The sequence below is a fragment of the Mustela putorius genome, unplaced genomic scaffold (genome assembly GCF_011764305.1).
Source record: "Mustela putorius furo isolate JIRA1106 unplaced genomic scaffold, ASM1176430v1.1 tig00000253_pilon_pilon_pilon, whole genome shotgun sequence".
Taxonomy (NCBI): Eukaryota; Metazoa; Chordata; class Mammalia; order Carnivora; family Mustelidae; genus Mustela; species Mustela putorius.
In genome coordinates, this window is record NW_025421329.1 from 5,951,695 (window position 1) to 5,970,610 (window position 18,916).

The 18,916-nt window shown below is 47.6% G+C and overlaps 1 protein-coding gene across 1 annotated transcript in view; it reads left to right on the top strand.

Annotated features, from left to right (window-relative positions):
• SLC24A3 (solute carrier family 24 member 3) overlaps positions 1–18,916 on the top strand; it is a 480,638-nt gene that overhangs the window by 269,675 nt on the left and 192,047 nt on the right. Inside the window, exon 3 of the mRNA XM_004754143.2 lies at positions 9,121–9,197. Coding sequence (XP_004754200.2) covers positions 9,121–9,197 — 77 coding nt within the window. The remainder of the gene's footprint in view (positions 1–9,120; positions 9,198–18,916) is intronic.

Here is an 18,916-nt window from a genome sequence, read left to right on the forward strand (position 1 = left end):
CTCATTTAGCATGCACACTTCATCTCTGCTCTAAAGTAAACACATGAAGAAGGAAAACTGTCGATTTAAAGTTTTATGGGGAATTACTACATTCAAAAAGAACTGTTTAAATTGCATTTGTCCTTTCTTAGGACATGCACCCTCATCCCCCCTTCCAAGGGTGCTGAGGAGGAATGACCTTTTCTTTTACCAGTGTGCATCCCCTTAAGGAACTATGTAGTGGGTTTCTGTGCATATCAGTTTGTTGGTCTGAATTTCTCTGCATCAGTAAGCAGACGTGAAATCATGAGAGATGCAACACCTGGGTCAGACCCCAGTCCATCCAGCCACACGTTCTCTAACATTGGAACCAAGGGACATTTTGAAGAACAGAGCAGTCCATGAAGGGCCTAAAGTTCTGAACACCACAGGGCTATTGACCAAAAATATTCCATTTCCTTTAATAAGAATTCATTACTGATATAGCCATGGACATCCCACATGAGCAACAAATACAGGTTGTAGGCTCCTGCCCCTACAAATAGGCCTCCTTCTATGTGCTGCCATGTTTGTGGCCTGAGAACACTAAATTAGTCATGGGATCACTGTATTTTCTACAGTAGCTACTGGCTTGGAGACATGAGCAACGCTGATGCCATGGCTTTTTATTATTGATAAAGAAATATGTTTCCAGTTCCTCAAATTACATTGCAGTGCCTTGCCAGGCCAAAAGTCTATGGTAACTAATGATTGGGGTTCTTTAGTTGCAAAGAATGTCTGTTCCCTTCCAGGAGAAAAGCTTGTGGGATGATTTTTTTAAATCTCCTGCCAATATGGATATGAGAAAAAGAGCTCTGAAGTGGAAATCAAGGAACTTCTCATGGGTGTGTTGGATCAACGTCAGCACCATCAAAACAGGGCAGACAGTCTTCCAACCTGCATTCAGGAGTTAGGTGGTTCTGTGCTGCTGTCAACAAAGCAGGATGCGTCAATCCCCTATAAAAGTATAGAAGTGAGGCCATTGAAAACTGTTACCGTTATTGGCGGGGCAATTCACCTGAATATGGATGAGTCCTCTGCTGGAAGAATAAATCTTTGTTGAAATGGAGAGGTGCCAACGTGCAAAATTCTTAGCTTCCCTTGTCTAAATATGGGTTCCTCAGAAGTAGGCCCTGAGGCAGATTCAAGTACAGGTTTATTTGGGAGATGATCCAGATAGGGGAGTCAGGAAGTGAGACAGGAAAGGGAAGGCATCCAATCAAAAGAGTATTACAAAGCCAGTTGTCACACTGAGCACCCGGAGCTTTCCCCAGCTGAGAGTGCTAGAAAATAGCGCCGGACACATCTGAGAGTTATCTCACCCAGGTGGTGAGGGAGCTGAGGTGTTTATACACCCACCCTTTCATCAGACGTGGGTTGAGGGCCTCACCTGGGGGAAAGAGCAGTATTAATTCCCCAGCATATCCAGCTTGCCGTATCTGGGCAGAGAACCCCATCTTTGCCTTAGGGAAAGTCTTCAGGCAGACAGACGCAGGTGCTGGTAATTGCTTAGCCTAAAAGTGGTAGGCTCCCAGGAATGTGGGCAGTGTCCCCAGGCACTGATGTCCTAGGAAACAAGTCTTGTCCGTATTTCTTCTCTCTACTATTTAATAAAGTAAAAGGAGCTATCATTTGATAATTACTTGCCTGATTCTAGGTACTACATGTTTCATAAACATCATCACAATTCATCTTCATAATAACTATGTAAACTGGTGTTGTTTTCATCCTCCCATTTTGCACGTTAAGAAATTAAGACTGAAAGAGGTTAAGGAATTTCCCCAAGGCCATAGAACTCGTAAGTGGTGAAGGAAGTCTTCAGGTCCAGGTCTCTAGGCTCTTAGAAAACCCTGGCTGCCTGTGGTAAACAAATGTCACCACATAAGCATTTGAAACCAACTTTCTCAGCAAATTTGACTGGTAGTATCTTTTTGATTGACAGCCACGTTGAGGCTCTTGGTTACCATGACCCGTGGTTATATCCTCCTTCACAGAGATGCTGTTTATGGTCTCATTTCCATGCACACATCGATCCATTTGAATCCAGATTTTGTTTCTGGCTTTCGAAGGGAAGAAGTTGTGACCTTCAAAGTCAAGGGAGGAGAAAGGTCAGTTTGCCCTTTCTAATATGGAAGAATCAATATGCTAGAAAGTCAGACCCCACTCATGATCTCAGGCCCTCCACTACCATCTGTGTGAACTTTGGCTCATGACTTGCCTTCTTTGAGTCTTGGTTTACTTATCTGTAAACTGAGGATAAAGATTCCTATCATAGAAACCATGATAAAGTGAAAAATAGTTATAGGACTCAATAAAGATTAGTTCCATCCTTAAGTATTGGGATGGTTGCAGAAAGAGCTGAATGTTCCCTGGCTTCCAACTTATGCTTTGGTCCACTCAGCTGATGACTCATCAGTGAGTGGGACAGTGCCTCCTTTGCCTTTCTGTAACTAGGATTGAGTAGGGTACCCGGCGTGTGTGAAGAACTGAGTAACTGCGTGTTTATTTGCATATGATTGATTTGTTAATACATTTTCCAGTGTTGTTGAGACTCAGATTCCAAAGACGACCTCCCAGCAGCCTGCAATTCTCTGGGACACCCTATACTCTCCCATTGCCATATACGTCCCACCCCACCTCCCACCCCTGTACTTTTGTGGCTTACTGATCCTCACTGAGCATAAGAGAAGGGCACCAAAATGTCTCTGAAACTTTTCCAGAGACTAAATATTTAGAGAGTTAAATTGAGAATATATCCATTTTCACATAGATTTCTTTGTGGATAATTTTGTTCAGGGGCCTTCAGTTATGACATATGTGTTCATTTAATGAACAAACACTCTTAATTAAGTGACTGTTCTGTGCCAGGCACCTCACTAGGCACTGGGAATGCAGAGAAGAGAAGGATAAATTCCTTCCAGCCTTAACTGTCCTCCCCTTGTCTGTCGGAGAAGACAAAAGAAACTAAAAATTGATGAGGCAAGGCCTCACATGAAGAATGCTGAGTCCCGTATTAGCTCTCACATTACTCAGGATGGGCTGGGCTACACTGAGTAACAAACAGCCCCAAGCGTCAGTGGCTAAGAGAAGAAGCACATTATTTTTTTACTCATTCTACAGGTATAAAATGTGCATGTCAGAGGGGTAGGATTCTGATATCAGTTGCTCGGGGACTCAAGCTGATGCAGAATTCATCCTGCTGTGTGATTCTATGCATATTTAGATAAGAAAATGCAAAGTGATGAATCAGACACTGGCTATTAAAGCCCGTCTAGAAGTGTGACATATATTGTTTGCTCCCATTTCATTAACCAAAGCAAGCCATGTAGCCCCACCTACCCTTAAAGGGAACCTAGAAGTATAGTCTTCCAGGTCTCCAGAAGAGAGAACAGCCAAAATAGCCACTCCCAGTTGCTGGGAGTTTTACTGCTCTGTTTCTCCCAACAGGATTTCTTAGTTAATAATTCTGTCTTGTGTTTATACAAAAACCATCCCCTGGGAGAAAGTCCCTCTAAGTTTGTTCACACTTGTCTTCTCATGGTATTTATTTTTCTCTTTCATGGACCTTGGCCCAGTGGGTGCTGGCCACAGAGAGAGAAAAATGCATGGTTCCTTTCCGCAGGGAGTTCACAGTGTGGGAATCAAAGGTGACTGCAGTTGGTTGGAAAACCGCTTATTGGGCACTTATAGGACAAGGACACCACAGAGTCTGGAAGACTCTATGGTAGGCTGAATACTACAACAGCTGGCTAATGGTGTTCTCCCAGTGTTAATGCCAGGGGAAGGGGGAACAGAAGGTTTTATGGGATGGAGCACTCAGGTGGAGGAAATTGTCTAATGCAGAAGCATGGAGTCATGCATCATGCACCGGAGAAGTTGGGCAGTGTCAACCCTAAATTCTTGGGCAACTCCCAAGAGACAAGTCAATAAAATGTGCAAGGTATTTTGTTATAAAAAGGCCCCTGGGACGAAAAGGCCAGTGTTGTGATGGTTGTAGCAGTCAGATTCCTTTCGCTCAAACCTGTTAAGGTAGCTAAATTTTTGGAACTACATCTTGGGAGGCTCTATGTAATCAACATGAGATCAGTATGCCTATAGATGCCATGACTGTCCCTGCTACAATTTTTTCCCCCAAATGAAACAGAAAATACTCTCTATCCCTTGCAAACCTCCATTTGGACTTATCAAACTCAGGCCTCAGGAAAGCAGCCAGGAGAAGCAGGACAGCTGACTGCTGTTGCCTTGGTTAAGAGGGATCCACTCTGTTCAGGGCTCTGTGGTTTCTATGGGAACAGCACTGCTTGCTTTTGCTGGCTCCCATGAGCTGACGAGATGTACTAAAAAGAAATTTGAGGGATAGAACGAGAGGAGCAGAAAGGGACTTTGAGGATTTTGAAGGTATTTGGGGGAACCCTCCATTGGATGTGTAGCTGTTCCCAGCACACCATGTGGGCCATTTGGCTCCAATGCAGCCTGAACAGGGGAAGCATATATCTAGAGGTACATGCATTCACACAGCTCTCTCAGACTAAACACCATCCTGGAGAAACAGATGCCAGCACAAAGCAGGTGGGAATTGGCAGTAGGAGGATTTCAACTCCAAGACCAGAAAAGAATGTATCCTTGTCCCCAGGCCGGACCAGCATCCCATCAATGTTATAATTATGAAGACTCATGATAAGTGGCCTAGGAAGATGGTGGGAGACATTTTACATACTCTGCCTACACTCTCCCCAGCCACCCTGCAAAGCTGGCATTCACCCACCCATTTTACAGATGAAGGAAATAGGGCTCTGAGAGAGGATAAGATAACCCATGAGTTAAACAAGTGGTATAGGTGGGATCCAAACCCAGGCCTGATGCTCCATGTTGGGCCCTTATGCAAAATCTAACCGAAAGCCCAAGGGCAGTGTCAAGTTCCCAGAGATGGGTAACCATCCAGCTCCCACCTTGGTCAAGAAATGACCCTGGTTCTCTGGATTTGGGTGTTAAGAAGCACACCAAAAATAGAAGGCACATGGAATGGCATCACTACCATTAGCTCTGCAGGATGCTCTAGCAGCCCTACCTTGTTTTGTAGATGAGGAAACTGAGGCCAAGAAGCACTGGGAAGAACCTTCTAGTCCAGCATGCCACAATGTATCTTTTTTTTTTTTTTTAAAGATTTTATTTATTTATTTGTCAGAGAGAGAGCGAGTGAGAGCAAGCACAGGCAGACAGAGTGGCAGGCAGAGTCAGAGGGAGAAGCAGGCTCTCTGCGGAACAAGGAGCCCGATGTGGGACTCGATCCCATGACGCTGGGATCATGACCTGAGCTGAAGGCAGCTGCTTAACCAACTGAGCCACCCAGGCGTCCCGCCACAATGTATCTTTACAGGTTATCTTGGACAGCTGTAGCTGTTCTGAAAACACAATTTCTCAGGTGTATTTGGGGCCTACCTGCCAGGTAGGGAGCTAACTTGGGCTCAAGGAAGCAAGCAGCTGCTGCTGGCAGCCCTCTTCTTGACCAGTTGGGCCAGGTGGACAAGATGGACATATTCCATCCCCAGTCAGTATCCAGGACTGGGGATTCCTTTAGCATTCTTTATCCTGCTGACACTTATTAGACACCAGCTCTGTGCACTAACCGTACTATGAGATTAGACAGGAGGGAGCAATGAAGAGGAATTGTGGCCATCTTTCAGATGGCCAACAGACATGCAGGTGGTTTCTTGAAGCACCTGTGACTCTGTCTGGGGCCTTCTCTGGTCCCATGTACACACTGAGTTAGCCAAGTGCAGAGTTGAGGAGTGTTAAGGGTCAGCCCTAAAGTGTTTAGGACAGCCTTCAACAGTGATGGATGAGCATTTGTGGACAATACTGAGGCATATTCTACACCATCTCTCAGAGGGGCCCCAGCAAATTTGAGCCTACTGTCTCAGCCCCTTTCTGATTTGTCTCCCTCCTCCCAGATATCACTTCCCAGATAAACTGCTGGCATTCATATCTCTGTCTCAAGGTCTGCTCTTGAGGGACCCAGCCTAAAACATAAGCATGTGGGACCTCTGAAGGAGAACTTACTGCCTGGAGGGCAAGAGGAGAGGGACTCCAGCTCATATTTAAAAAATCTTTTCTTGTCACTTTCACCAAAAGACGATACTATAGGAGTGAAATAAAATATATGTATCCTTCTTTGCAAATTGTGCATTAGCTCTTTGAAATTATTGTTACAATTTCATCACCAGCCCAATACATGTTTTCACAAAGGACCTATAAGGAATAAGTAGAGTGGGATCCATGTCAGTAGCTTGCTGGGGGATACAGAACCTGGTCATTCTTTCCACATTGCTGTGAACCACCAAATAAGAATTTTGTTGTTGTTCTCGAAGCAGACTGATCTGAGAATCCTTAACTGCCTCTCCTCTGCTTTTCCCACCCCCGCCATCACACCCACCCCTGCCATCACACCCACCCCTTATCTTAGCCACTGACCAGCCAGGTTCAATTTCATGAGGAAGTTTGCCAGTGGCCTGCTTGGCCAGGACTTTGGACAGCGCCTCAGCCCTTCCTGAGCCAGCACTTGGCTCTGTGGGTCCCACCTCGTTCAAGGGCATAGCCTCCAGCATGGTCTGGGCAAGTCCAGGTGGACATGGGGACCAGCCAGGTCTGGAAGGTTTCCAGATCACCCAGCAGGGCCTTTCCTCTCCTTACCTTTGCTCCACTCCCCACCATGGGGGTGATCCATGGAGACCATCTGTGTCCTGGGTTTGGGAAGTGGACAGAAAGGGACATTTCTCTTGGTTTCTGATCCACACTGAAGAACTTCGGGAGGGGAGGGCAAGGTGAGGGCCATGGGATAGTTATTTGGACTAAAATTTATTCAGGCGAATTCAAAGAGAGGTTCAAAGGAGGAAGTATGAGAAAGCATCTCCTAAGAGTGTAAGACATCCTGTATGCACAAGGAGAGCCAGGAGGTGTGGAAGAAGGACAGGCAGGAATTGACTGGGGGGCTACAAATATCAAGTCTCCCCGGATCCAACCTCTGTGGGTACTGTGGGCAGCAGGGAAGTTTCAGGGAGGAGGAAGTCGAAGGGTTTCTCACCAGGGAGGCTGGAGGGCCTCCTCTACCTCTGCTTACTGGACAAGAGCACACCAGCCAGAAACATTAGGCCCATAGAGGGAAGATGCTAGAATAGAGACTCCTCAGTAAAGTGGCTGGAATCCTTGCAGTGCCCAGGGCCTGACGGACAAACTTCAAGCTTGCTCTGTGAATGCTTGTCCCCTTCTGGTAATTTCCAGATTGTCGTGCCATTTGGTCTTCAAAGTGAAAGCCTCCAGGCTTGCCCTCATTTTTCCCATCCATTGATCAGGAGGGCTCAGTGCAGCCTGTTTGGAATAGCTTCAGCTTGGAGAGTCACTTGGAGGGGTGTGGGCAGATCACGACCTCCCTCTCTTTCCTTGTCTTCTCCACTTCATCACATGAAGAATAGGACAAAACTAGCATGTGTGATCACACCTGTGACATGTACAGGTGATCTGTGCTTCATATGCTGGATGTAGCTTCAGGCCGTATCACCACTGTTGTGGCTCTGGAAAGAGTTATGTGGTGTTTTTATCTGGTGATGCCTTGGAAGCAGAGAGCAGAACTTTTTCAAGGAATAGCCAGAGACTTGCATCTTGGGCCAACTGCCTGGCCAACAAGCTGCAAACCAGAGGCATGTTCTGTGCCATCTCCCTGGATCTGCAGCAGGACTGGGCCCCAGGTGTCCTGTGTGGTCACCCACTCACTCATCAATGTTATTGTCTTTGACTCCCTTCCTTCCCTGGTCTCCTCCCCTTCCTCGCTCATAGCGTGTCCAGGAGTCACCTCCAAATAAGCTATGTATCCCCAAATCCTTGACTGAAGATCTACTTTGGGGAAAACCCAAAACAAGACATGTGGCAAGCAGATGTCATCTTGTACATCTTCCCTGTCCACTGGTGATAGTTGTCCCACTTGCGAGCTGGAGATGGACGGAGAGCTTGTGGAGCTCCAAGAGAAAGTCTGCTTTCATCAGCTGGCCAAACTTGCTAATAATGGGGCCAAGGGCAGGGAAACATGTACAGCTTTCCACAGAGCCTGCTCTGATGCGTCTTCCAGAGACGAGAGCCTACAGGAGGCCTTATGAAGGCTCTGGCCTTGAAGCTGATGGGATTTTATGAAAGGCAGGGAGAGAAGATCACTTGGGGAAGGGGATATCTTGGGCTGATGGTACAATCTGTATAGATAAAGACATAAAAAGAAAGCAAATGCAAGGTGTGCTCAAGGAATAACAAATGGTCCTGTCTGTTAAGAACATGGCACCTACGCAACAATGCTGACTGTCAAATTTCTAGCAGTGAGAGCATGGCCTGGCACACAGTAGCTGCTTGGGAGTTAGTAACTAAGTGAATGAGCACATGCAAAGTATAAAAGGGTGGGAGAAGAGAAGAAAGCTCTAGTAGGGACCATCTTGGCACTGCCAATGCATAGACTGGGGCTTTCATCACCCAGTAAGGAAGGCTTGGGACCAGGGAGACAGGCATGAGCAGCTCTGTGCTTGATAGTCCATTTCAGGGGTGGCAAATGTGGGTCACATTCAGAAAGGGTAAGAAAGACGAGGGAAGGTGTTGCATCAGGCCCGAGGCCCCAAGCCAAGAGAGTCCTGGTGGGAAAGGAGGGACAGTTTAGGACAGGGATCTTAATCCTGTGTGTCCCATGGACCCCCTTGGTAATGCAGGGAAGCCTACAGACCTCTGCTCTCATGAACACTATAAATCACAAGGGGTGATCTAACTGCCTCCCAGTGTTGCAGCGGTGAGCAAGAGCTACTGTGGGTATATAGTATAACGTATCATGAAAACATATCTGTTGGGGGCCGAGTCTCTTGTGCTTCTCACACTCCTGAGGTTTGTTGCCTACTTTCTTACCTGAAGGAAACACTAAATTCCAGGTAGAGATGTGTGAATGTAAAGATATGATTTTTTTCTCATCCAAGGTCATGGATTCTGCATTAAAACAAGGACAGGCACGACTGTCCCAGTCTTCCAGAGCTGAAAATATTATCCTCTGTTCTGAGCTGGTTTTCTCTTTCCGTTCTTCAGCCCTGCACGAATTCCCCAATGACATCTTCACCAACGAGGATCGAAGACAGGGGGCGGTCGTTCTCCACGTGCTCTGCGTAAGTACCCCTTTTGGGTCTCTGCTGGAGGGTCCAGAGGGGGAGACCTGGCCAGTGGTGGGTGGGCATAGCGAGATGAAACCTTGGCGTGGGTCCTCCGAACCCCGTGGAGGGCAGTCTCCAAATGTACCTTCTGTAGGAGGCTGCAGGCTCATAAGCTGGAAGATAACAACGTATTCTTTCCTTGATATCAGAGTCTAAACCATGGGTTCCCAGGTCAGCAAGATTTGCTGTCTACTGTTTAACTTGCTCTCTCTCCTCCAGTGTCATCCTCTTGGGGAACCCTTTACTAACCAGCCTCTCTAGAATGCCATCATCTTTCCCCATCCTGGGCTTTGTTTTTCTCCATATCACTGATCACTATCTGACATATTATGCTATCATTATTTGTTTCCTGTCCATCAGCCTCACTCACATGCAAGCCCAGGGGAACTGGGGCATGGTCTCGCACATGGCTTCTTTCCCAGACCCATTTCTGGCACACGGTAGTGACAATGTATTTGTGAAATTAACAGATTACGTGTCACACCGCTGACACGGCATCCGACCCAGAGTAGGTGAGCAAAAACAGTTTGTTCTGATTCCTAATGTCCACCATGGCCCTAGAGCTTCCTCGGCAGACCCAGGGCATTAAGGGTCCTCACTTTTCTTTGCCCCTGTTTGGAGAGTGTGGGGAGGATGTGTACATGAAAATATATCTAAGGAGTGGCTGCAGAATCAGAAAGACCCAGACCCAGGCCTGGATTAGGTACGCCACTGTGCTTTCCTGTCTGTGGTATTCACTCTCCCCCGAAATGCTCTTAATTCCATTTTGGTTATTTATTGCTGTAAAACAAATTCTCCAAATTTAGTGACATACCCAATGACCACTCTCCGTTATTCACTGGGTCTGTGAGTCAGGAGTTTAGAAGGGGCACAAAGGGAATGCTGTGCCACCGGACCTGGGTCTGGGAGGGGACAATCCAGATGGCTGACAGTGACCCCAGCAGCTGGGCTAGAGCCCTTGGTGCTGGAGAACCCCCCTCCCACGAGGGTTTTTCCGCCCTGGAGCCTGGTGTCCGGGCTGCAGTGACCTCTCCGTCATGGCTCCCTGTGGCACTCCAGTACTTGGAGAGGGACATTAGGTGAACAAGGAGGAAGCCCCGTGGCCTGTAATGCTCTGGCCTTGGAAGTCACATGCATCATTTCTACAAGATTGTATTACTGTCACAAACCCACTACAACTCAAGGGCAAGGGACAAACACCTTCCTTTTCAGACCACACTGGGGGCATGGGTGTGGAGCCCAGGTCCACTGTCCTTGTTCTGCCTGTGGCTTCTGACAAGATGTTTAGCCTCCCTGGACCCAAAGCTGCTCCCAGCTTGACGCCCCTTGTGGTGAAAGCAATCAACTCTTTAGAGCTTTCCCCACTTGCCCCAACTTCCTAGAACTCTCCTCTTGAAGAAAAGGCACGAGAAATCTTTTTTTAGCAAAGACATTCTCTGAAAACACCATATAAAGTAGACTCTTTGCCATCCTCCCTGCCCTTCAGGAGAGTCACATACACAGAGCAATTAATATGGTTTCCAGCTGCCACCCTTGGCACCAATGAGGCTCCCCTGTCTCCAGGCTGAGGAGATCCAGTCATTGCAGTTGGACTGGGGTAGGTTGGCATTTTCCAAAAAAGGGAGAAAAGGAACTCAAGGAAGGAAAGGGAAGCCTCTGATCAAAGAGGTAGAGACTCGAGATTGCAGGGCATCGGGAATGAACAGAAACTAAAGACAGGGAAGGTGGGGGCGGGGATCACCTGGTAGGCACCATGAGGCGATTCATCTGCTGAGTGGGAAGTAGGGGGAAGCAGATTCCTGACCTTGTCATCCCTCCTTGCGTAGGGAGTAGGGTCAGGCATGGCCAGACCCAGCAAGGTCTATGCTCTAGTCAGGTGATGAAGACCCAGGCAGGCCACAGAGAAAGGCTCAGGGCCATTTGGGCAGGGGTCCCAGAGTCTAAATACCCTAAGAACACCCCAGGCATGGGTGTTCATGACCATCAAGAGGAGGTGTAAGGGACTGAATGTCATCTAGCTGCCTCTGGGCCCCCGAAGAGCAGGGTCTGCCCATCCAGTGAGGCAAAGGCCCCAGACTTGTGACCTGTCACCCCAGCCTGCCCCAGGGAGAGGGTCTGAGGCTGTCCTTTCATTGGGATTCACTGATGGTCATGGTGGATCTAGACTGGAGAACCCAGTCCTTTCAGATCTTACTCTGAAACCTGACTAAACTTTTCATTTGCACTCAAACTCCAAATTCCCCATTCCAGTTGGGCCGCATGGGTTTGCTTTTCACATGGGGCTCCGTAGAGCTCGTAGCCTTCAGCCTTGGTCGATTCCTGGTCTGTGGACATGGGTGCTTCTGAAGATACCCCAAAACAGTCTTTTAAATCTTCACTTCACAACTTGCTTCTCTTTTTTCTTTGACTTTCCCAGAAATGCTTTCCCCTCTTTTGTGAGCTTCATGGAAATCAAATAGCCATTTCTGGTTTAACTTTCCAAAGGCTGCAGTTTTCATTTTCCTTTGAATCCGTCTGGTTTTGTGGATTTCAAAAACCCTAAATCCCGAGATTGCTCTAAAAAATACTTCTGCTTCTTCTGACTGTTCTTCATGGTTGGATTCTTTGCTAGTGTGGAAAGTCATCATTGGTATAACTGTATCAACAGTGAATATCCCCAAGAAAACACACTGGTCTTAGAACCTCCTTAATAGCCAATCTGTTATAATGTTGAGACACTAAAGCAGTATTCTCTGTCTGTGAGGAAATTTGCACCTTATAAGCCCATGGAGGCTGCCCTAAATAGAGAGAGAGGCCTGTGAATAATTTTGTGATTTAGGAATATCTTGTGAAATTTGCTAATCATCCCCCTGGTAGATAGTTGAATCTTTGAGATTATAAGACAAGCTAGTAAAAGCTTTTCTCATCTAGTAAAAGAAGCTTTAAATAATCAATATTTGAAATTCTTTCTCAAAATGGGCTTGTCCTTAGTAAGTCAATTTCCATTGCAGAAATTAATACCCTCTGTGTACCTTGTCAGCATTCAAAAATATTCTTCTTAAGCTTCAAGTCTTCTTTTCACATTTTTAATGTAATTCCCCTCTTCCAGTACACATATTTCTATGTGTGTGTGAGAGGTTGTATAAAGGATCATGTAAGGACCTATTTAGCTAAAGACTTCCATTAAGGTTAAACAATAACCTTGTTGTTTAACCCTTAAAGTGTCCCTGCTTCCCTTCCTCCAGGGGATTTACTTAAAAACAATCCTGGAAACCAGCTCCAGGTAACAAAGCCCAGATACAAGGGTGGGTCAGGCCAGTTGGAGACATCCGATCAGTGGGGGGTTGCATACTGTCTCCCTAGTTACCAAGGAGTATGGGCCCCTGCCCTTTGGGAGCCTTTTGGGCGCCAATTCTAACCAAGGTGATAGGCTAAGTCAAATGTCTACTATAGGGTAAATTGTAATTCAGTTGGTCACCTAGCATCACTGTGCAGCTTTCTCTGTGTGTTACAATTTCATTGGCTATCTGTGCGCGGCCAGGCCCAACCGCATGGCCTTTGCCCTTAAAAGCTAGTCTGTGAAACAGAGAAGGGTCGCCACTCTCTGTAAGAGGCATGGCCCTGGCTGCTCAGTTTGATTCTTGATGTTTGGCACAAAATAAAGCTTTGCTTGACCTTTGCTTTATATCAGTCTCACTCCTTTAATCACGGACCCGTTATTGGGGGATCTAACAGATCACAGTCTAAAAATAAATGTATAGCCCTTATGAAGGCAAATTCCTGCTAAGTGAATCTGGCTGGGAGATGGGCTCCTTAACTGGTCCAGGAGCTCAGACCATCCATGGGCCAGCCAGGAAAGCTTTAGGAACGAGAATGTTTCTAATGCCCATCTTTGTGTTCTAAAACCTGGGTATGCTTGGAGAAGCCCCACTGGAACTCAGGTGTCAACCCTGTGCATGCAGAAGGGACTTCCTCCTCTGTGGAGCATTAGGGTCACCTCCACTGGGGCCACACCAGGCTTCCCAAGGCAGCAAAAGAATGCATGAGCCACTGAGAGGTCCCTGGCAGAGAATATATCTGCCTCAGGCCCAATCTGTCCAGTGGTAGGGACTCCCTTGTCCACATCTCGGTCTTCACTGCACTCCTATATCCAGTGCTGATTTTAGGAGCTCATGTGTGTTCACAGGAGGTGGGCTCTATACGGGCTGGAGCATTTCAGAATTAGAGGATAGATTTTTGTGGTGGGTCGTCAAGCCAGGGCTCCCTGGGAGTGGAAGTGAGGGCCATTGATCTCCAGCCCAAAGGTGTCCGGGGCTGGATCCCAAGCATGGGGACTTTTCTGTACCCCAGTTCCTGTCCATATTTCTTTTCCTCCTTCTCTAGCCCAAGGACTCTTTAATCTGGTCTGGGAATTTAGGGAAACTGGCTCTGTGAGCCTGCAACCAAATTCCATCTTTTTCCCAGATCAGCCTGCTTTTTAAACTCAAGGAATTTGCTAATTTCTGTCTCATGGTTCCATTATGACCTGGCTTGCTCTCCAAAGCTGCAGGAGGAAACCAGTTGGCATCCGAGGAAGTGATGGGGATATGAGGCAGCGGGGTTGGTGGGGCAGGGGGCGGGGGGTGGCTGTTTAAATACCAGGCTCCCTCTGGAATTGTGTTTTTCTAGGTCCATTCCATATTGCCTCGATGTTAATGGTTTTCAGGGCTCCCAGACAGATAGAATGCCTAGATGTCCTGGATGTATCCATTCTGCCCTCCCTTTCCACACTGTTCCCATGCTGGCCTCTTTTGTGCACCTGTTCTGCTGGCTCTCTCCCTGTACCCTTCACTCTTTCTCAATTCCAGCCAGCTGGTCACCAGCCAGACTTAGTTGCCTTCTGGGTCTGTTCTTAACCAGTCAACATGATCAAAGTACAGGCCTGCCCTCAGCAAATACAGACATTGGGGCAGCTTCTGAAGGAGGAGTCTGGGCTCTGCAACCCCAACCCCAAACTACCCCCCTCCACCCAGAGCTTAAAGGAAGGCTGATTTGGATGTGTTCTTGGCGCAGCCAGGTGGGGGGTCTTTCTGGGGAGGGCCCAGGTACCACGTGGTCTATTCCCCTTTCAGTCCCGGGGGAGGAAGCTGTCTGGAAGGGGCCTCACCAAGGGATGTCATTTCCTTGTGGCCTGATTTCCTTCCAGTTCTCTCTATTTAATTTTAATATCTGGAGTAGTTTCTCTGGATGTGCCCCTGTGGGGCCCAGATTGCTTTTGTTAAGAGCCAAAGAATAAACTATTTGCTGCAACAGCCGGTTATTAGAGGGCAGAAGGGCCAGGCTACCAGCAGGAGGTGGAGGGGGCCCCTTCCGCTGCCCCTGCCCCGCATACCAGCCCAAGAAGAGGCAGCTTTGCATGTCAAAGCTCTTGGTCCACCTCCACCCCAGGGGTGATTTTTGTCTCTTCAAGACTATCCCTTGCTTTTTTGGCTGTGAAACAACTCCACTTTTATATGCCAGCCCTATCTAATAGAACTTTCTGTGCTGGTAGAAACGTTCTCTGATGGCCTGTGTATGTAGGCAGTCTGCTGGCCTGTGTATGTCCACTCAGCCCTGGAAGTGTGGTTAGTGTGATGGAGGGACTGATTCTTTATTTTTATTTCATGTTAATTAACATAAATTTAAATAGCCTCTTGTGGCAGGGGGCTGCCCTGGAAAGCCTTCAGATGGATCCAGGCTCAGCGTCTTCCTTTCCTTTTTTATGTTGTCAGCTTGAAATCAAGAAGCAGAGACAGGAAAAAAGCAAAGGGGTGTTGCTCCCTCATTTCATTCTCTTCAGGGCTAGCCTGGGTTTAGCAATTCAAACACACGGGGTACAGGGAAGTCATTGCCAGGGCCCAATGGGATGTTTGATGACGCGAGGCAAGACACCCAGATGAGGAGTGAGGACAGTTACCTGTCACCCACAAGCTCAGCACTTTGGAACAAGTCAGAGAACTTCTGACCTCAGTTTCCACATCTGTAGAGTGGCAGGTGCATAGTAGGTGCTCAGCAAATGGTAGGTTTTTGATCTTCACCTTCTCTCCATCCCACACCCCTCTAAGGGCAGCTCTCATGTGATTAGCCTGTTACAAACACCTGTCATGGGACCAGAGCCAGATCCACTCAGAGGCAGCCCTGTCCTCCTGAGCAGCCAGACAGGGGGCATCATGAAGGCCTCTCTTCAGCTGGTGTCTTGCCAGACCCAGGGCTCTGGGAGAGAGGCAGTTGCTGGGGTTTGAAATGTAAAGGAACCTGTATGATCTGGTCAGCAAGGTCCCAGCAACAGTTCACTCACTGGGCAGACGTGTTTAGTTAAGGGATTTCACCCTGGAAGAGAAAAATGATTAGAAGAGCTTGTGGAATTTGCTGTTTACTCTTGAAAAAGTGCTGAGCATGTCCTTAATTTGTCAGTGTCAACACAAAGCTAAAACTGGCGTCCAGAGAGGATTAGCACGGAGAGAGTAAATTATTATGTTTCAATAGATCTTAAGTTATTCCCTCCCCTCCTTGCTCCTGGGACCCACTTCAGAAGGCTCAGGTTTAACCATTAGGCCTCATGGGCTTGCTGAGAGATTGATGTCCCCAGGAACCCTGAGCTGGATACAAAGCATGAAGAGGGTTAGAGCACACTCTTGGAATGAAATCCATCTGCGTTCCAGTCCTGGCTCTTCATTTATTAGCTCCATAGCCATAGGCAAGTTGCTTTGCCTTGCCAAGTCTCAGTTTCCCTCATCTGTCCCTGGAGATAAATATGGCAGCCACGTCATCAGGTTACTTTGGTAAATACATGAAGGCAAGCATGCCAGGATCTTGGCAGAGTGTCTGCCCTGCATAGACAGTGCCCCACCTCTGCTCTTAGTACTTGCAACCTGTGTGTGCCTGCCCACCTCCCAACTTCTAGCCTGCACAACTCTGGGCTTTCTCTGGTCTGCAGAGCCCATTCTACCAGAATGCAGGACAGCCCAGAAGTAGCCCTCGGATGGAGCATTCCTTCATGCCTTACTTGGGCTAAATGAAACATTTGTTTTAGGTTGTATCCCAGAGTTGCCGGAGCAGGTAGAAGCTCTAGGTGCCCAGACAGTGCCTTGCTTGATAACACCTTGATTATCTGCCCAGCTCTCCCCCAGCTCATTTTCCTGCTTGTCTGTTGCTGCTTTCTGGGAATCTCCGCTTCCAACTAAAGGACTTGCACTGGAATCCTGATACCCAGTTCTGCTTCCGAGGCACAGGTTGAACAGATAAAACCTACCATTATTGTTATGCACATTGTTATGCCTGAGTTTTCAAGTCTGAGAGACCACCAAGGAGCCAAGCACTGATGCAATCACACGAGGGTTTATTTGACAAGCTTAAGCTTGGGCCCAAGTATACCCGGCACAGCGGAGTAGGGACTTGGACCCTGAAACAGATTACAGTCAGAGTTTTTAAAAGGCAGAGTAGGGGTGGACTCCGTGGTGGGTGAGGATAAAGGGGATTATGGATGATGTAAGTCTCTAAGGAATTCTGGAAGCAAGGTCTCCAGGACCTTGAGGGGCTAGCTATTGTTGGGAGAAAGGCTATTTATTACCAATAATAAAAATCTTCTCGTGAGACCATTTAGATGTCTATCAGTGGGCCATATGTTTGGGAATGATTCTTGACACTATCTTGGAGGTTTAGAGATCAAGTTTTCTAAAGGAATTGTTAAAGTAGACTTACAGGATCCTGGTCAGACCTGTTGGGGTAGGGGGTCGGTCAGGGTAGGATTGTCCTTAGCAAAACCTCAAGGTGAGGGCAGTTAAGTCCCCAGGGGAGAGCCACTCTGTCTGTTTCAAGGGCTTGTCAGTAGGTAAGGAATTTTAATGATTTTCTTCTGCCTCTGTTTCCCACATTAGCTAAACTTGAGGTGGGATGGCCTTAATTTTCTTGGCCTCCACACAAATCAGATGCATAATGCCAGTTGCAGAATTAGGAGATTCCAGTCCCTTTTAGACATCTACAGACCAAGGGGTGACGTGAATTCATCTACTGTCTCTGTGAATCATATCCTGAACCCTGTATGACATACAAAGAGCTTGAGAATGAGCCTTGGAGCAGACACCATGAAATCTGGCCCCTAACAGTGAGGGCAGAGCATGAGCACATGACTTAGACACCAAACATTTCCCCATGGGAGCCAGACACCGGGAGTCTGCTGTATGCTTCTCTTCGTCTTATGTATTATTTGCTTCACTCATCCCCACTGTCTGCATTTTTTCATTTATTTCGTTATTTGGGAAATAAGTTTTATTTATGTGTTCCTCTGAGATGATGTTGCCAACAGCCACAATTTATACACAGTAGCTATGTGTTGACTATTTGAAGTTTTGTAGTAGTTTTTCCTTTGAAAAGTGTAAATACCAAAGCTAAGTGAATGATCAGGTACTGCTGTTTGGATTTGTCATATGTCCTGGTTTAAAGAACTAGTCTGTGGCAAATATTCAGCAAAGCACTCTGGATAAAGTAGTCCATTACGTGCTCTAATTTATCAGAAAATACTCCATGTATTTTAAATGTTGATGCCTGGTGGTGTGGATCTTTGTCAGTGGTTTCCTGAAATCATCAGGAAACAGACAACAGAATCACTATTGTGTAGAGAAGCTCAGTAGAAGATCTGTGGTTTATCATGCCTTGCAGCATCAGAATAAGTGCTACCTGGAGGAAACTTGGTTTTCTGTTCCCTCTATCTGTCATACCTCCCACCCTAACCCTGACTCTGGTATGATATAGAAACTCCGGATAGGAGTTTCAAGTTTAAACAACAACAACAACAACAAAAACCCTGACCTTAAAGCCCAGAAGCTTCTGCACCGAGGGACCCAGATCTGCAGCCTGTACCACAGTCTGAGGAGCCAGTTTCCACCTCAGATTGGTACCGGAGGAGCTCCTGTGGCCAAGAGGCATGTCTCAGGCAGGGTCCCCCCCCACCCCCCACTCCTGAAAAGTTGGCCCCGAGACAAGGAGTCAGGACAGGGGCTTCCTGGGGGGGATGATGCCGGGAAGCACCCAGCAGGGCTAGGCAGAGGAGGGGGCATCGAATAAAGGCTATGTGGTAAGGCCAGTTACACATCATGGTCACGGTGGCTAAAGCTTAGCCCCATGGAGACTGGCTGATTGTGAAGAACCTGCCCCTCTGATCACCCTAACTGAGGTGGGGGGTGGGAACCGCAGCCTCCTGTCAGTCACTGCTGAAGGCTGCACTCCCGGAGGAGCTGAGCTGCTCCAAAGCCCCAGTCAGTAGACAGAAGTTGTTCAGTTGCCACGCCAGGCACGTGAGTACCAAGATTGAGGGTGGGCATGACACATCCCAGCCGGACCGCTCCAGATAGGAGAGGACTTGCACCTGTGCCCACACCATGAGCTCCTTCTGAAGATCCTGGCCAGTACCTTTCTCTGCATCTTTTCCCCAGCAACACCTTCCGAGTCTGAGGCCAGCAAGCATCCTTTATGTGAGTTCACCCACTTGGGAATTCCCAAGACTGGCTGTTTGGCAGACGGTCCTGCAGCTTTTCCCAGACTGTCTGAACCCACTTGGGTTGGTGGGGAGCAGAGCAAGTTGGTGTCTTCTCACGTGTGCCTTGTCAGACTCCCTTCCCCTGCAAGGGTCCTGTCTTGTCCCAAAGCCTGGGTTCCCTTCCATGTGTTCCCTCCAGCAC